This window comes from Hippocampus zosterae, chromosome 5 (assembly GCF_025434085.1).
Source record: "Hippocampus zosterae strain Florida chromosome 5, ASM2543408v3, whole genome shotgun sequence".
Classification (NCBI taxonomy): domain Eukaryota; kingdom Metazoa; phylum Chordata; class Actinopteri; order Syngnathiformes; family Syngnathidae; genus Hippocampus; species Hippocampus zosterae.
Window position 1 is genome coordinate 21279737 of NC_067455.1, and position 18734 is coordinate 21298470.

The following is an 18734-nucleotide window of genomic DNA, read 5'->3' on the forward strand; positions in this document are numbered from 1 at the left end:
CTCGCACCACCTTACCTCTCTGAGCTCATCCGCCCCTACACACCTGCCTGGCGCCTCAGATCTGTGGACCAGACATTATTAGAAGTACCAAGAACTAAACTGAGGCTCAGAGGGGATCAAGCCTTTTCTGTTGCTGGTCCCTCTTTCTGGAATGACCTCCCACTGAACATTCGGCAAGCCTCCTCGCTACCCATCTTCAAAACCCTCCTCAAAACTCACTTGTATTCTTTGGAATTCGACTCAGCATGACTTAGATTTGTTCTTGGTTTTACTGTTTGGTGCTTTCTACCGCCTTTATTACCGATTTGTCTTACTGTTTATTGTGCATGTTAAATTGTTCCATGTACAGCACTTTGTATGCTGTTTGAAAGTGCTCTATAAATACTGTTGACTTGACTTGACTAATTGAATTAGTAGTGTTGAGGGAAATGTCAGTGTTTCTAATTCTAATTCCTAGAGGGAATGTTCTGGACACTCTGGTGAAGAGAGGGGCGGAGCTGTCAACTGATCACCACCTGGTGGTGAGTAGGCTCCGATGGTGGGGGAAGATGCCGGTCCGTCCTGGCAGACCCAAACGTATAGTGAGGGTTTGTTGGGAGCGTCTGGCGGAATCCTCCTGTCAGAAGGAGTTTCTACTCCCACCTCCGACAGAGCTTTTCCCATGTTCCGGGGGAGACGGGGGACATTGAGTCCGAGTGGACCATGTTCCGTGCCTCTATTGTTGAGGCGGCCAATCTGAGTTGTGGCCGTAAGGTGGTTGGTGCCTGTCGTGGCGGCAACCCCCGTACTCGCTGGTGTCCACCAGCAGTAAGGGATGCCGTCAAGCTGAAGAAGGAGTCCTATCGAGCCTTTATGGCCTGTGGGACCCCAGAGGCAGCTGACGGGTATCGACTGGCCAAGCGGACCGCGGATTCGGTGGTAGCCGAGGCAAAAACCCGAGCGTGGGAAGAGTTCGGTGAGGTCATGGAAGCCGACTTCCGGACGGCTTCGAGGAAATTCTGGTCCACCATCCGACGTCTCAGGAGGGGGAAGCAGTGCACCACTAACACTGTGTACAGTGGGGATGGGGCGCTGCTGACTTCGACTCGGAACGTTGTGAACCGGTGGGCAGAGTACTTCGAAGACCTCCTCAACTCCCCCAACATGCCTTCCTTGGAGGAAGCAGAGCCTGGGGACTCTGAGGTGGGCTCTCCTATCTCTGTGGTCACCGATGTGGTTAAAAAGCTCCTCGGTGGCAAGGCCCCAGGGGTGGATGAGATCCGCCCGGAGTTCCTCAAGGCTCTGGATGTTGTGGGGCTGTCCTGGTTGACACGCCTCTGCAACATTGCGTGGTCAACAGGGAGAGTGCCTCTGGATTGGCAGACCGGGGTGGTAGTCCCTCTTTTTAAAAAGGGGGACCGGAGGGTGTGTTCCAACTACAGAGGGATCACACTCCTCAGCCTCCCTGGTAAGGTCTATTCAGGGGTGCTGGAGAGGAGGGTCCGTCAGGAAGTCGAGCCTCAGATTGAGGAGGAGCAGTGTGGTTTTCGTCCCGGCCGTGGAACAGTGGACCAGCTATATACCCTTAGCAGGGTCCTTGAGGGTATGTGGGAATTCGCCCAACCAGTCTACATGTGTTTTGTGGACTTGGAGAAGGCGCTTGACCGTGTCCCTCGGGGAGTTCTGTGGGGGGTGCTTCGTGGGTATGGGGTACCGAACCCCCTGATACGGGCTGTTCGGTCACTATACCACCGATGTCAGAGTTTGGTTCGCATTGCCGGCAGTAAGTCGGAATCGTTTCCAGTGCGGGTAGGACTCCGCCAAGGCTGCCCTTTGTCGCCGATTCTGTTCATAACCTTTATGGACAGAATTTCTAGGCGCAGCCGAAGCGTTGAGGGGGTCCGTTTTGGGGGCCTCAGTATTACATCCCTGCTTTTTGCAGATGATGTGGTGCTGTTGGCTCCTTCAAACGGGGCTCTCCAACTCTCACTGGAGCGTTTCGCAGCCGAGTGTGAAGCGGTTGGGATGAAAATCAGCACCTCCAAATCTGAAACCATGGTCCTCAGTCAGAAAAGGGTGGAGTGCCCCCTCCGGGTCGGGGAGGAGATCTTACCCCAAGTGGAGGAGTTCAAGTATCTTGGGGTCTTGTTCACGAGTGGGGGTAGGAGGGAGCGGGAGATCGACAGGCGGATCGGTGCAGCGTCTGCTGTGATGCGGACGTTGTATCGGTCTGTCATGGTGAAGAAGGAGGTGAGCCAAAGGGCGAAGCTCTCAATTTACCGGTCGATCTACGTCCCAACCCTCACCTATGGTCACGAGCTATGGGTCATGACCGAAAGAACGAGATCCCAGATACAAGCGGCTGAAATGAGTTTTCTCCGCAGGGTGTCCGGGCTCTCCCTTAGAGATAAGGTGAGAAGCTCAGTCATCCGGGAGGGGCTCAGAGTCGAGCCGCTTCTCCTCCACATCGAGAGGAGCCAGATGAGGTGGCTTGGGCATCTGATTCGGATGCCTCCTGAGCGCCTCCCCGGTGAGGTGTTCCGGTCATGTCCCACCGGGAGGAGACCCCGAGGAAGACCCAGGACACGCTGGAGAGACTATGTCACCCAGCTTGCCTGGGAACGACTCGGGATCCCCCGGGGAGAGCTGGAAGAAGTAGCTAGGGAGAGGGAAGTCTGGGCTTCCCTGCTAAAGCTGTTGCCCCCGCGACCCGGCCCCGGATAAGCGGTAGATGATGGATGGATGGATTCCTAGAGGGTTTGCAGTGTAAGTGAGAAAGAATAAAATAATAAACAGGATCATTGTCATAATTTTGGGTTATGTTGTGTCACATCTATATTTCAAAACGAACCACTATCCGGCTTAAACATTTTAGTGTAGCTATTTACTTTCAGAATGTGTTAAATACACAGTTGGCACTGTAATGCCTTTGTCGTACTACATCCACTTACAGACTTTTGTCATGGTAATGTTGTTAGTCTGCTGCTCTGCTAGTTTTTTTTCTTTTTTCTTCACCCTTTGGACCTTTGGGACTCGTTAGTTATCAGTATGAATGAGAGTCCAGATCCAGACTTTACTGCATTACACAAGAGAGACTGTCACATCTGCTCCTGTACACATTGAACCATGCCATAATTATTTATTTGGAAAGAAAGGAATAAAACGTAGTGTGTGGTATACATATATGCTGGTAAAACAGAATTACCAGCACAATTGTTCCCTTGTTGCTGAATGGGTCTGTGCGTCCTGTCAGGGCCTCTTGAACAATAAATGTTCTGGGTCGCTGAAAATGAAGTTAATGGTATGAGTACCCTAGCAGCTGGGGTACTTGAGCTGTTAACTACATTGGATTTAAATGTAATGGGAATTCCTGTATCAAATTTTAACAATAACTGATGATGATGTTTCCAATTGAGTAGGTTAATAGTTACATATAGCAATTGATAATAGTATATTCAGCCCTCGCCAAGGAGGACTATTGATTGTGGATAATTTGTGTTGATTTCTATTTCTACGTCCAAAACAGGAAATTCAAAGTATTGTTTCTGTTTAACCTTTATTTATCCAGTAAACACATTGAATGAGAACAAACTGACATTTACATTCTGGTGGTTTTATTTTTAACTGTACTTTTTCACTTTTTAGATTTCTGCTCATCTCATTATTTTTTCATTTTTAAAAAGTTCAAAAATGATTTGGGAATCTTATGTTGCTGTCTGATAGTTACCGACATTAAAAATAAAAAAATAAAATAATAGACCATCATAAGTGCTCACCAGCATCAAGCAGAATATGTAACCGGCATGAAAACACAACAAAAACACCAAATTATGGAATGTGCTGGTTTAGGATGCTGGGCATGTTTTTGCTTTGTTTTTTTTAACTAGTCACCTCACTGATAGAAGAACTTTTATGAGTTTTATAAGTTTGGATACTTGTTCCTCACAAGTCTATGAACTAACGTGGGATGTCAAGGTTAAATTTTAGGCCCTCTTTTATCATACAAAATTATTAAATATAATTAAATATGCTTCCTGTTAATGGTACTAACAGGAGACTCAAGAGTGAATTTCCATTGCTGAGCAATACATACACATACACAATACATACATACATACACTTGTGTCATCTTCTGATGACACAAGTCCATTGAATGCTCTTTTTAACTGCATTTTAGATATTACATCATGGTTGTGAGAAACCTCTCTCTAACTCAGCTTTTGTCATTGGTTCAGAGGTCCAGAGAGAGAGAGATCATTAACCAAATTACAAACAATATCCTTGTGGGACGAATAAAGGATATCTTACTTACTTACTTACTTAAGGCCCTCATCACGGGTGAGAAACTTGTGTTATTCAAGACTCTCAGGCCAACTTTTTACCACACACAAAAAATGTAATATGGGAAGTCGGGTTAACTCAAATGTATTTACAATAGCCTTTAATCACAAAAGTGTGTCAAAGGGCTTCACATGGTGACATTTACCAAATATTTCACGGCATTCCCTGATCCTAATCTCTCTCTCTCTCTCTCTCTCTCTCTCTCTCTCTCTCTCTCTCCATTAAATGACATTTGTGTTTACTCTAAAGTCTACCATTCAGTAATATTTTATTACCTGACAGCTTGGATAGTCATTACAATTAGACACAGTTAGTGACCGCCGGGTGCGTCTTGCCTGGGAAATGCACTTAAATAACGCTAAAGAGTTGCACCAAGAGGGAGATGTATAATGAGAGGGGCAACATATATCCAAACGCAGTTTGGGGTATTCCTTAGGAAACAAAGTGGCAGAAACCAGAGCAATCATGCTCTTATTCTCTGTTGTGTGACCTGAACACTGTCCAGCCCAGCTACTGTCACCCGACCCAATAGTCTGTCAGAATATTGTACGCTATGCTAAAGCTTGACTAATCGAAGACAATAAGACAACTTCTGAACTTTCTCACGGGGATGAACAAATTATTTTAATTGGGATTCTTTCAGTCTGGCTCATTGTAACAGGCTTTTGTTGCTGTTGGTTAGTTTTGTTTTTGTTTTTTCTTAATTCGGGCCTATACATGTATGGCTACATAAATTATGGTGATGGTAAAATGTTACCTCTCTAAATTCAGTCAAAAGACTTAGGCTCTGCAGCTAACCTATTGTGTTTAGGTCCAAAGTTTATTGAATACCATCACCCCAACCCTTAAGAAACTGAAGTAGAAACACCCTCTGTGTCACCTTGTGCCCGAAGCGATGGAAAGATCGCTTCGTGCACAACAAAATAAGGAGGTGGATCCCCGAAAAAGCAGACACGTAAAAGGATTTTGTCAGACAACAAAGGGAGTCTTTAATAAAGAACACAAAATACCCGACAGGGGAAAATAACAAAAAGCGCTGGTCAAAATAAGGACCAGGGAAGGAATAAAGGGAACAGCCGAAAACTCTCGCGGAAAACAAATGGCGAGGAAGGTCTGATTAGACAAGTGTATAAATTTCATACGAGAAGAATAATGACGCGTAGTAACAGCCACAAGGCTAGGAGGCAACGAGTAATCAAGGTAGGAATCTGAGCGAGAGAATAATGGCACGGCGCGGAATTCTCCGGCAGCGAGTCGACTGCCAGAGCGTCCTAATAAAGGCAGAGTAATCACCGACCAATGCGTAACAGGTGTGTGGGCGGCGGAGAGAAAGCCCGCCCCCTGCTGGCAAACACGGGACGTGACAGTACCCCCCCCCCCTTCAACGGACGCCTCCCGGCGGATGAGCAGCGTGGAAGTCGCGCAGAAGGGACGGATCAAGGATCCATGAGCGAGGGACCCATTGCCGTTCCTCCGGCCCGTAGCCCTCCCAGTCGACCAGATACTGGAACCCCCTATCCCTGCGCCAAGAGTCCAAGATGGCTCGCACGGTGTACACCGGGCCACCATCGACGACCCGCGGAGGCGGGGGCGGAGTGGGAGAAGGAGCCATGGGACTGGAAGACACCGGTTTCAGCAGGGAGACGTGGAACACAGGGTGAACCCTCATGGAGGCCGGTAGCCGGAATCTGACCGCGACGGGGCTGATGACTGACTCGACCTCGAAAGGTCCAGTGAATCGGGGCCCCAGCTTCGCGGACGTGCCGGCCAGGCGAAGGTCCCTCGTAGCCAGCCACACTTGTTGACCCACCACGTATGCAGGTGCCGGGCGCCGACGACGATCCGCGATCTGCAGGTTCCGGGCCACAGTGCGGGATAATGCAGCCCGGGCCTCCTTCCACACGCGATGGGCCCGCTTAAGGTGGTGCTGCACCGAGGGAACCTCGACCTGTCCCTCCTGGGACGGGAACAGCGGCGGCTGGTATCCGTAGGCAGACATGAAGGGGGACCTGCCCGTGGCTGAAGAGACGAGGGTGTTGTGCGCGTACTCCACCCAGGGTAAGTGGTCGGCCCAAGATGAGGGACGGTGGAGACACACACAGCGGAGGGCCGCCCCCAGATCCTGGTTGGCACGCTCGGTTTGTCCATTGGACTGGGGGTGGTATCCCGAGGTCAGGCTGACCGTAGCCCCGAGGGACCGGCAGAACCGCTTCCAGACGCAAGACACGAACTGGGGCCCCCGATGCGAGACAATGTCCATAGGTATGCCATGGAGACGGAAGACGTGCTTGACGAGGAGGTCGGCGGTTTCCAGCGCAGACGGCAACCTGGACAGAGGCACAAAATGGGCAGCCTTGGAAAATCGGCCCACGATCGTGAGCACGACGGTCCGCCCACGGGAAGGAGGAAGGCCCGTGACGAAGTCCAGGGCGATGTGGGACCAAGGTCGAGGAGGAATGGGCAACGGCTGGAGCAACCCCGCCGGGGGTCGATGTGAAGATTTGCCGCAGGCGCAGGAGGTGCAGGCACTGATGAAATCCGTCACATCCTTCCGGAGCTCCGGCCACCAGAACCGCTGGGCAACGAGTTGCACAGTCCGGTTCACCCCAGGAAGGCATGCCACCTTGGACCCGTGTCCCCACTGCAACACTTCCAACCGTAGTGGCGGAGGCACGAACAGCTTCCCCGTGGGGCATTCTGCCGGAACCTGAACCCCATCCAGAGCGGCTTGGATCCGCCGCTCAATCTCCCATTGCAAAGCCCCCACGATGCACTGGGCCGGGAGAATGGTTTCCGGGGTCCGGTCCCTCTCTGCGGGGTCGTGGAGACGGAAAAGGGCGTCGGGCTTGGTGTTTTTGGACCCTGGGGAGTAGGTGAGGACGAAATTGAACCGGGTGAGGAACAGGGCCCACAGGGCCTGACGGGCGTTCAGTCTTTTGGCGGAGCGGAGGTATTCGAGATTCTTATGGTCAGTGTAAACGGTGAAGGGTTCCTTCGCCCCCTCGAGCCAGTGCCGCCGCTCCTGTAAGGCGGCCACAACAGCCAGCAGTTCACGATTGGGGTCCACGTCGTAATTTGATTCGGCAGCACTGAGTCGACGGGAGAAAAAGGCGCAGGGGTGCAGCTTCTGGTTGACTGGAGAACGCTGGGACAGCACCGCACCCACCCCCGAATCCGAGGCGTCCACCTCTACGATAAAAGGGAAATCAGGGTCAGGATGTTGTAGTACGGGGGGACTGGTAAACGCAGCCTTCAGGTCTTTGAATGCTGCGTCCGCGGCCGGGTCCCGCTTAAAAGGGACTTTAATGGATGTTAGGCGGGTCAAGGGGAGCGTCTTCTGGCTGTAACCGCGATGAAGCGTCTATAGAAGTTGGCGAACCCCAAAAAACGCTGTAATTCGTTACGGCTAGTAGGAATAGGCCATTTCGTGACTGCCTGCGTCTTGTTGGGGTCCGCTCTTAATTTGCCCTGTTCAATAATGAACCCCAGGAATGAGATGACGGGTACATGGAACTCGCATTTCTCTGCCTTTACGAAGAGCCGATTCTCCAGTAGACGTAACGCCAGCCTGACATGTTGCTGGTGTTCGTGTAACGACCGGGAGAAAATTAAAATGTCGTCAAGATATACAAAACAAAAGATGTTTATCATGTCCCTTAACACGTCGTTGATAAGGAAACAATTGGGAAGGATGACAACCTTTTATTTAATTCTCTTTGACGTAACCACTTGTGTGATAAGTGGGTGTGCATGAAATGGCTTCTGGTTTGACCTGAACAATGAACCCCCTTTTTTAAAGTCTCATGCACAGGGATAATTATCATGTTCTGGGGAAGACTCATTGAGGTCTTATTTAATTTAATTGAAAGAAAGCGTAACAATGCAGAGGACTGGGAAAAAACAATCCAGCCCAACAATTTTTGGTTTCTAAGATTTCAATCTATTGAGAACCTATTTAAATTATTGTTTCTCTTTTATTATTTGATTTACTCCAATTTTCTCATACATCACTGATGTTCAGGGACAAGGATTTCAAGAAAAAGTTGAATGCTTGGAATCACAAAGTGACCTAATTAAACAGCTCTGTACATTTGCAGCCAAATTGTCCATGACATCTGATGTGCGAGTTTGTGTATGGTACACACCAGTACTGTTATGGACTCGGCTAAACCGAGTTTGGGAGGGGGATCCAAAAAACGTAGACAGAAACAAGGTCTCCGATGTAAAGACAATTTAATGTCTTAATCGAACCGAAAATAAAGCGAGAACATAAAGCGCTGGTCCACAAAGAGGACCAGGAGATAAATCCAAACGAATAACAAAAGGTGCTTGCACAAAAGGGCAAGAAAGGAAAGCAAACTATGAGCGAAAAACAATGTAACACTTAGTACACGCACAAAAGCCAGATCATCAAAATAAAACAGTACTTACTCAAAAACTTGGTACCGAGAAGTATATACGAAATCACGACGAGGTCAAAAGCCACTAAGTCAAGGAACAGTGAGGATAGCAATGCCAATAAACAATACTCCCACAACAGGTGTAGAACGTTGGAGTCCTTAAATAGTGTTTCTATTGATTAACAATTGCCAGCAGGTGTGCTAGGAAGACCACTCATGCCACCTGCTGGCCAGACCGAAAAACCGAAACGTGACAAGTACAGAGTGTTTTTAGTTTGTGAGGAACTAGTCAAGTCATTTTTTACATAACCCTTAATCACAAACAGTCTCAAACGGCTTCACATGCCAAACAGTTGATAACAGTTGATAAATATTAACAATATGCCATGACCTTAACCCCCAAGAGGGCAAGGAAAAACCGAAGCGCTGGAAAAATGAGCATCCTTGAGAAGGGGCCGCAGATGGGAGAATCCCCCTCCCAAGACCAGGCTGCAATGGATGTTGAGTGGGCAACAGTTGACACAATATTGTATGATACAATGTTAGAATTATTTAGAAAATGAGGGAGATGCCTTTGGAGAGGTGAGTCTCCCTCTCAACCCGGCCCAGTTCGTCATTGAAGAAATCTTCATAACAGCGCCTCAGAGTGCTCTGCCAGTGCTGATGTAAATGGTTTTAAAGGGTCTGACGTGAACTCTTCATCGGCTTTACCCAGGGGTTGAGAATACCATCATCCCACAGGGGTCATTTATGCCATTTCTATCTCACTGGCCCGTACGACAGACTTTGGGAGTTGCCTTTTTTTCTCCACTATATTATTTTATTTTTGAACAGTGAAAAGAAATAAATTGCATTAGACAGAGTCACATTATTCAGCTAGAAAGTGTCATGAAAGTCCCTTTGTTATGAAGAAGTTGGACGTGTTTTAAATGGAATGTTTAGTTGGCTTGAACAAATTAACATCTAACAGACTACCATGCAACTCATTGACCTTGTGGATTAGTAAAGAAAAAAAGTGTATCCTCATGTGTGTCTCCTAATTGGAATTGCAAACTAGGATAGAATGTCGGTGTGTGCACGGTACAAGCGGGCATGCGTTGGTTGGATCAGTTGATTCGGTTCATTATTTGGCTGGCTGGAGAAATACTGAGGCAACAAAATAAAGAGGGCGCGATTTAGGGCGAACAAACTTCTGGGAAGTGCCTCGTGTGTGCGCCTCTTGTGTGCTTACACACAGCAGACAAAACTCTGTTTCATATTTTTTTTTTTTTCGTGAAGAATATTAGTCTTTCATATATCCCTGGAATAAACGACCCCTGTGATTTGCGTACAACTTCCAATAATGTTAACATGAATTGATGCAGTCAAATGGGACTAGTAGTTCCTAGACAAATATTGTGGCATTTTGAAACTTGACAGGACACAATTTCACAATGGAGGTCATTCTGTTGCTTTTCAAAGCAAAAATAGAGAAAATACTGATGTTGTTGGTATCTACGTTGTGTTCTTTGTTATGGAATAGAATTATAGAAATAGAATTACAGTGGCTGCAAGTAAGGAGAAAAATAATCTGAGACGTTTCACAGTAATTAGTCGCCTTTCTTGCGCCTGAGGAGACTGTTGAACTGAATGAATGGGGAATGAGCAATGCAAGGGGGTTGGGACGTTGAATGAGTGGGTGGGTACCAGAGTGGGTGTGGGTCTCTTCTTTTGTAGCCTGCACTTCTCTCCCTCGCCACCAAAAGGGGGAATAGGCTGAGGCAGCTGTCACTTAACATGTGAATGTTCTGAGGGCGGCCCAGGGGCCTTTAGAACCCCCCCCCCCCTCCTCCCCCACCATCCCTCTCCCACCCACTCAAAGCGCAGCAGCATTGAGTTTTTAAGCTACGTTGAGATCCAGGGGATGGGCTTCATTGGGTGAAATGAGAGAGAGTGTGTGGGGGGCGGAAACCAAAGGAAAGGTAAAAGCGGGGCACTCTGTCATCTAGCTGCATGGTACAGGAGCAACCTGAGCAGCATCAGAGCCGGTGAGAATGATATCATCTTGTTGTTCAATGGATCCGTCATAGTCCGACCCCCCACGTCTAAGCTGACCTTGGCAGAGAACTCTGGGAGTTCAACTGAATCGTTGGAATACATTGTGTCCATCTAGGCACACTATCCCATCAGCGGCGTTAACAAGGAAGGAATTCCTCTATCACAGCTCCCACAACAAAGAAGAAAGGGAGAGGAGCGGAGCCGGTGGGAGGAGAAGTGAGCTGAGGGGAGGGGTGCACTGTGAGGGGAAAGGAAGAGGACATTGTTTCCCTGTGACTGTGGGCAACGGAAAAGCATGAGTTATCAGAACATGTGCTTGATTGTGTTTAGAAAGTGTGTTTTTAGGTGAGCATGCATAAATGTATTGAAGTGATTTGAGTGTGTATTCAAGAGAGCATGGATGTGTTGGTGTGCACAGCCTTCAGTTTGGGATGTTAGAACTGGGAGGCCACTCAAAGGATGCTCAGACAAAGCTTTGTTTTATTTTTTTTTCACAACCTCTGAATGCTGAATGGGGAATGACTGGATTCCTTTACTCATGCTGTTGGCCCCTGGTAGAGGGTAAGTGGAGTTCACACAATCTCAAACCGCCAAAACTGTCAGTAATCATCTAAAATTTGTGTTTAGATGTTGCTGGCCACTTCTTAATCCAAATTATAAAGAAAAACAAGCACTGTTTTGGATGTATTTGAATAAATAGCATTCACTTTGGACAGACAGAAAAAATCCAGCAATTTTATTTATTTGTTTGTTTGTTTGTTTATTTATTTATTTAACTTGAGCCTTAAACAGTCCTGATTAACAATTGAACACTGTGATTTGGTCACTGTTCTGTAGATAACTTTGGACTTATTATGTTATATGAGTCTCAGAGGGTAACACATTGCTGTACATCGGGGTCGGTTCCTCAAGAGCCCCAAATCCAGACGGTTTTCAAGGTCTCCCTCCTCCAAAATACCTGGTTCAAATGATAAGCTCAGAGAAGCCTGATAATGATCGGGATGAATTCAATCAGGTATGTTGAAAGTAGGAGACATCTAAAACAGCCTGGATTGGAGATCTCGAGGACCCCTGCTCCGTATGCATGTTGAGGGAACATCACAGTGATTAATTACTTTTTTAATACCTCACTTAATAGCAAGCGTCAAAACAACAGAACACTCTACTGCCGTGATTGATGATTATTACTCTTTTGCTAATTACAAATCCCCCCCTCCTCTATCCATGTATCTATCTATCTAGATAATGCAATGTTTAGCATATATTCTTATATTGTTCTTATGCATCAGTCGTGTTTTTTGCTGCCAGGTCAGACAGTGACACAGGCATAGTTGCCTATCAGATGGAAGGCAAAATATTTTTAGGGTCTCTTGATGATAATGTACTTCAAGTCAGGACAATAAAAGGCAACATTATTCTATATAAGCATGTTATAGGCCTAAAAAAAAAAAAAAAAAAAAGCATATTCTTGGGCATAGCTTGACCGTTGTATATATATCACTATATCTTTATAAATTTGCTGATATAGCTCCATGAATGGTTTTCTAAGATCACTTTGGAGCCAAAAATCTAATTTAGCAATAACTACATGCGGCAATAAAAACAACACCACCAACAACAAAACACGGCACACCCTTACTGTTGAATTGTTAACCTATGTGCAAATGGCCAGATACTCTGTGCCCTACTGGTGGGCAATGATGTGAGCAAACTTTGTAATAATTGATCTAGATATTGGAGCTTTGTCCGGGACCACTCTCTGATCTGACTTAGTACTCCCCTGTGGATTTCTTGACAGCGTCAGCTCCCTGGTGTAACATACAGTACATGAGATGTAATGACTAATGCACATAAAGACGTCATATTTCGACTCTCATTTAGTTAAAAGCCGTGTCCTCTAGAATGTAAGTGGTTTCAAATTCATGAGAAAAACATGACATTCATATTCATTGTTATAATTAAGGATTCCTTATTTTCCATGGCTACATATTCTTTGGATCCCAAAAGCTATTAAAAGCGTACATACTTACTCGAAGTATAAACTACAGACTGCCAAATGATTAATCCCCCTTTCTATTTGACGAGCCTATCATCTAGCCTATCTTAATTTGTTGATGCAACTACCATGTTGCAGACCCGTTTTGGTCAACAAATTAACCCTTTCAGGGACAACAGTCACTACAGTGGACATTATTGGTGCATGAAAGGGTTAAAGTGACCTTGAGAGTTCTGAATTGGGACAGCCTCGGAGAGGGGTCGCTCCTGCAGTAGGGACCGTTCCTATGATCACCTGACTGGCTCACTTTCGCTCCTCCAGTCTCGATCAACATGAAAGCATCACCTCACACTTCACAACAATGAAGGGTATGGCACCGGGGAGGAAACCAATAGCAGTGTTTCTTCTGTTCCGCTTGTAATTACAGAATAATTTGTGACAAAAGTATGTTGATGCTGTTAAGAATAGTGAGGCAATAATTTTAACAGAAGTGGGTCCCTTGGACTTGGCTGAGTGAATAAAGTTGGATCATCGCCACTGGTTTGTCATGCCGACAGTGGGATCCTTGATAAGCCTGTCACATAGATTTGTAAGGCCAGAATATTTTAGCTGTGAGATAGAGCATGTGTGTTTGTGGTCTAAATGAAAACAAAAGCACAGCAAATATCAGAGCCAAGTGTCTCGCTGGGGTTCCTCTGGCCAAGAGACACATTTTGCAAAGAGCTGGTTTTCTTTCCGCTGTGGCATGTAGTTGCTGTGGGGGGAAAAAATGATGCATGATGATTCATTTGTGTTATTTTAGGTAGCTAAAGGTGATTCTCCATGCATGGGCGAGGGCTCTTACCTCAATCATTACCTCATTAGCCTCCGGGCTGAAGGATTATGGGTAACCTCGTAAGCCGGCCCAGCTGCCTCGGCCAAAAGTCCAAGCAAGTGCGATCGGATGAAGACTTCCTGAAGGAGTGCTACCATCGGCGAAAAGAGAGGCAGCTTCCTCAACATGGGCAGGATAAGAACAAGGACAACGTGACGGAGACACCAAAGGAGGAACAAGAACTTCATCACATGAGGGAGAAAGGAGCTCAAACACCAATTTCTGACAAACCTCTCCACAGCTCCCCTGCCTCAACAATCAGGAGTACCAGTACTTTGGATCATGCCTGGCAGAGCACCCCCTCACCTATAAAAACATCACGCAATGGGACACTGAAGAGAAGAGTTGTGCCCCCAGAGTATTCGAGATCTCCCTTGGCTTGTCCTGACAAGACTGCTGCAGAGGGAAGGACTAGTTTTCAGAGGAGAGACTCGAGGGAAGGGAGTCCGTGGTCCTGGAAGACTGTGGCATCACGGGAAGTGACAGAAGTGACAGAGGTGACGGAAACTATCGTGACTGAGATCGTGGAAGTAACAGAGTATCCAACAGGAGATAAGTCAGGGGACCCCATTATCACAAGAACTGTTCGAGTCCTGAATGGAGTTGCCCAGGAACTTGCTGAGGTTGATACAAAAAGAAAAACTTTTAATCCCATTAAATCACATAATTCCATCCCATTTCATCCCTTTTTTTGTCATCTAAATTAACATTCTGTCCTTTTAAAGCAATACTTGGTTTTAGCGAATATTATTGGTCTGACGTTCAAAAAGCGCATCCAACTACGACTGCAATTAAGAAAAAAAAATGTCGCAATCTTGTTCACTTCACAGCTACAAGGTGATGGACACTCAAGCTCAGATCAAGATTCGTGCGTGGATAAGGTATGTTTTAACGTTTCGCAGTTGCAAAACTGATCCGATTTTGCCTTTCATTCAATTCATTTCTTCAATGCTGCCAATATGTGATGGTCTTCCTAAGTGTCCATTGGCTCTGCGAAACATATCTACCGATTCCGAGGCGATTATTCAAAGTTTGGAAGCCTTGCTGACATGGGTGTGTGAAATAGAGGAGCTCACAGCGAATCAGAAGCCTCCATCTTCAGAGGTCAAAGTGGTGAAAGCACAGCTTCAAGAACAAAGGGTTTGTTTCTTTTGACCTCATTTCACACTCCATAATCATATTAAACCGCCTACAGTAGGGAAAACACCAACATAGTTATGCCACACAAAGTTGTAGCAAGGTCAGGCCTCTTTGAGAAAATAAAATGCATTGTTGAGGGGAGCGTGTGCAGAGTTTGTGTCAAGCAAACAGGCAAATTTCTAAAACCTCAGGGATTGTGAGTTCTTCCAATGAGGAAAACCCCACCTGGCATAAAACAATATTATCTTGACACACGGGAAGGGCACACTGACACCAAGATAGTTAAAAAAAATAAATAATAATAATAATAACTTATCGGTGCCGTCAGATGGAATCCTTGTACCTCAAAATCCTTTATTAGGAAACCCACAAAATGGTTTGTTTCATCACTTTTCAACATTGCATTGTAAAAAAGAGCAAGCCATGCTCAAAACCTTAGATTGGCCAATCATTTCGACAAATAACTCCCACATGTGTGGACTGGCCAACGGTATGCATCCAGTATGTACAGATCAAACGTATCAGAAATGTATGCCTAATGCATAAGGTGGGCAAGCCTCAGAGGAGGGAGGGCCTTCTGGACCCCCCAGAACTGAATATGCATGATTAAATACATGTGGACAGTGATGTTTCCATCTGTACCTTTGTCATGTGCATGCCAATGAGCCAAATAGTGTTGACGTAGCAATTCTATTTTTAATAAATCATCAAAATACTTTGCTTTAGCTCCTGCAGCGCCTCCTAACAGACCAACGGAAAAGTATACAAACTATGATGTCAGAGGGTCCTCGGATAGTGGAGGCCCATCCAGGAGAGAAGGGGGATCAGGCTCAGGTCATGCTCTGTGCTCTCAAAAAGAAGTGGGAGTCCATACAGTGGGAGGAGAATCAAAGGTCAACCACTTTTACAGGCAATGTCACACTTTGACACATTTACTTCAACACTTCTTATTTATTGTTGAACTATATGTCTCTCTCTCTCTCTCTCTTTTTTTTTTTTTTTTTTTTTGCAGGAGTGACAGTCTGGAGCGTATTTTACCGATGGCTCAACTCTTCCAGGAGGGTGTAGACAATTTGCAGCACTGGCTCATATCTGTTGAGCAGGCCCTCACTGAACTACGAAACGCTGAAAGAGTGATGCTGCATCCTTTAGAAGCCATAGTGAGGGCTAAGGTTGGAAATGTTGACCTCTTCCACATACTGTATTTTTTATTGGGAGAAGGAGAACTTGACGTGCAGTCTTTTTTTTTCAGGCATTCGCTGATGAGATTCAGGCTAAAACTGATGAGCTTGCAAAAGTTCAAAAGACAGGTCAAGAGCTCATGGAAGTGATCTCAGGTAATAGTAATTAATATCCACCATAAATCATTAGGTTTTGATGATGATTGTCGAACAGAAGGTGACATTTTTCTCATGTTTTTGTGCGTTTTACGTTCCCCAAAATAACAGCAACAAATTAAAATCTGCATACAATTCAAACCGCACCATTTCCCCCTCACACGAACATTCCAAACAAATGTATTTTTGGTGACTGTGATTTCAGAGGAGGAGGAACACCAGGTGCGGGAGAAATTAGATGGACTTCGTATCCGATGCTCCGTGTTAAATCTGAGTAGTCAGGACGTTCTCCAAAGGCTCGAACAGGCTCTGGAAGCCTCTAATCGTTGTACATCCAGCCAGGAGGACCTCCATGTGTGGCTGGGCCGAATTGAGAGAGAACTCTTTGGTGCAGCAGGGGAACAGACACATGCGGGAGATGCAGTGCTATGTGCGGCTGAAAGACAGCGGGTAACATCAAGCGTTAAATCATGTTCACTGAAAATATCTGAGTTAGCTTGCTGTGTTTAACTTTTGACTTTGATAACAGGCTCTCTAAGCATTCATTCATTCATCTTCCAAGCCGCTTGATCCTCACTAGGGTCGCGGGGGGTGCTGGAGCCTATCCCAGCTGTCTTCGGGGAGTAGGCGGGGGACACCCTGAATCGGTTGCCAGCCAATCGCAGGGCACACAGACACGAACAACCATTTGCACTCACACTCACACCTAGGGACAATTTAGAGTGTTCAATCAGCCTGCCACGCATGTTTTTGGAATGCGGGAGGAAACCGGAGCACCCGGAGAAAACCCACGCAGGCCCGGGGAGAACATGCAAACTCCACACAGGGAGGCCAGAGCTGGAATCGAACCCGGTACCTCTGCACTGTGAAGCCGACGTGCTAACCACTGGACTACCGGGCCGCCCTAAGCATATGCATATTATTTAATCGAGCCGATTATTTGCAAATTCAGTCCGTGAACCAAGATTAAATCAGAGCAATTGCTGTAGTTCACATTTAAACATTAAACTGTAATGTTCCTCTCGTTAGCAAGAAATCCAAGCAAACAAATAATAGCTTATTAACACGAACTATCACTGTTTACTTACTGTTAGGGGGAGTGAAAATTGAGTTATAGCTTTTGTGACTTAAAGTACAAAGTATGCTAAGAACGAGGTAAGTACAGTATATAAAATATAGTCTTACATTTTCTGAGACAAGACGGACTGCATTCTCAATTCTCTGTTAGCTGAGCAGCTGTAAATTAACATAATTGCTTGGGAGAATCAGGGTGGCCTGGTAGTCCAGTGGTTAGCACTTCGGCTTCACAGTGCAGAGGTACCGGGTTCGATTCCAGCTCCGGCCTTCCTGTGTGGAGTTTGCATGTTCTCCCCGGGCCTGAGTGGGTTTTCTCCGGGTGCTTCGGTTTCCTCCCACGTTCCAAAAACATGCATGGCAGGCTGATTGGACGCTCTAAATTGCCCCTAGGTGTGAGTGTGGGCATGGATAGTTGTTCGTCTCTTTGTGCCCTGCGATTGGCTGGCAACTGATTCAGGGTGTCCCCCGCCTACTGCCCGAAGACGGCTGGGATAGGCTCCAGCACCCCCCGCGACCCTAGTGAGGATCATGCGGTTCGGAAAAAGAATGGATGGATGGGAGAATCAGATTGCCATAAAACTCATTTGGCTTGGGGTTGTTGTTATTTTTAAAAAGAGGATACTCATATTACTGTATACAGGTGAGTTGTAATGCTACGTTTATTTCAATACCTATTCTCACAATCATGGAGGCCGACATACCGCGTATGTATTTATGTATCTATATATGTATTTATTTATTTTCTGTGGACTACAGTAGAGCTACCTTAGTTGTGAAATGTGCACATTGTACAGTATATATTATTCAGGATTGTGAACTTTTTTTCAAATATGTTTTACTCCCCAATATTTTAATAGCTGGAACAGGCTGTAGTGAAAGAGGTGGCCTGGTTTAAGGACGTGGCGCTAAGACTTGAAAGGATGAAAACTGTTCACCTGGATCCAGACCTCATATCCGAACAACTCAATGAGCAGAAGGTTGTGAACAATGAACACTACATTTCATTTGTACCATCTGAGATTTGCTTTAAATGTGCAATTTGTTGAGGGCACAAACAACAGGTCTTTTGTCTCCTGGATAGATTTTGGCTGTGGAGATACTTCAGCACAGGTTCAACATTGAGAAGATGGCCAAAATCGCTGAAATCTTGCAAACATATAGCGAAGAAAGTGAAGCAGGGAATCTAAAGGTAATTTCTTTATTCCGGTAAATGTGATACTTTCAATGAAAAATGTGTTGTTGCTTTCACTCTCCTTTCATCTCTCTACGCAGACCCCAATAGATGCCTTACAGGAACAATGCGCCACCACGTCAGCTACTAATTCTCATGGAGTTCTGCAGCTTGAGCATGCTCAGTCAGTTCTTGTTCAGTTCTCAGAGGGCCTTACTGAGGTTTCACCATGGCTAGAAGAAACACAAAACCTCGTGAGGCAGCTCTCCTTCACCCCGTTTAGCTTTGATGCATTCCGTGAGCAACAAGACCTTTTACAGGTAAAAGGAGCCTTCTTCTCCGCATGACATAATTTTGTCACTCTTTTACTTCTCTTTAACAA

General features: G+C 46.1%; 1 protein-coding gene across 4 annotated transcripts in view; it reads left to right on the forward strand.

Moving 5' to 3' along the window:
- The first annotated feature begins 10422 nt into the window (after positions 1 to 10422).
- macf1b (microtubule actin crosslinking factor 1b) overlaps positions 10423 to 18734 on the forward strand; it is a 29172-nt gene continuing 20860 nt past the window's right edge. Inside the window, exons 1-12 of one of the 4 annotated variants that reach the window (XM_052064583.1) lie at positions 10429 to 10747; positions 10873 to 11318; positions 13556 to 14250; positions 14458 to 14508; positions 14606 to 14767; positions 15494 to 15660; positions 15780 to 15939; positions 16020 to 16104; positions 16310 to 16554; positions 18039 to 18158; positions 18263 to 18370; positions 18454 to 18672. In XM_052064583.1, coding sequence (XP_051920543.1) covers positions 13636 to 14250; positions 14458 to 14508; positions 14606 to 14767; positions 15494 to 15660; positions 15780 to 15939; positions 16020 to 16104; positions 16310 to 16554; positions 18039 to 18158; positions 18263 to 18370; positions 18454 to 18672 — 1932 coding nt within the window. In that variant the 5' untranslated portion in view covers positions 10429 to 10747; positions 10873 to 11318; positions 13556 to 13635. Of the gene's footprint in view, positions 11319 to 13555; positions 14251 to 14457; positions 14509 to 14605; positions 14768 to 15493; positions 15661 to 15779; positions 15940 to 16019; positions 16105 to 16309; positions 16555 to 18038; positions 18159 to 18262; positions 18371 to 18453; positions 18673 to 18734 lie in introns of all 4 variants that reach the window. The other 3 variants (XM_052064585.1, XM_052064584.1, XM_052064582.1) reach the window with 3 other exon arrangements.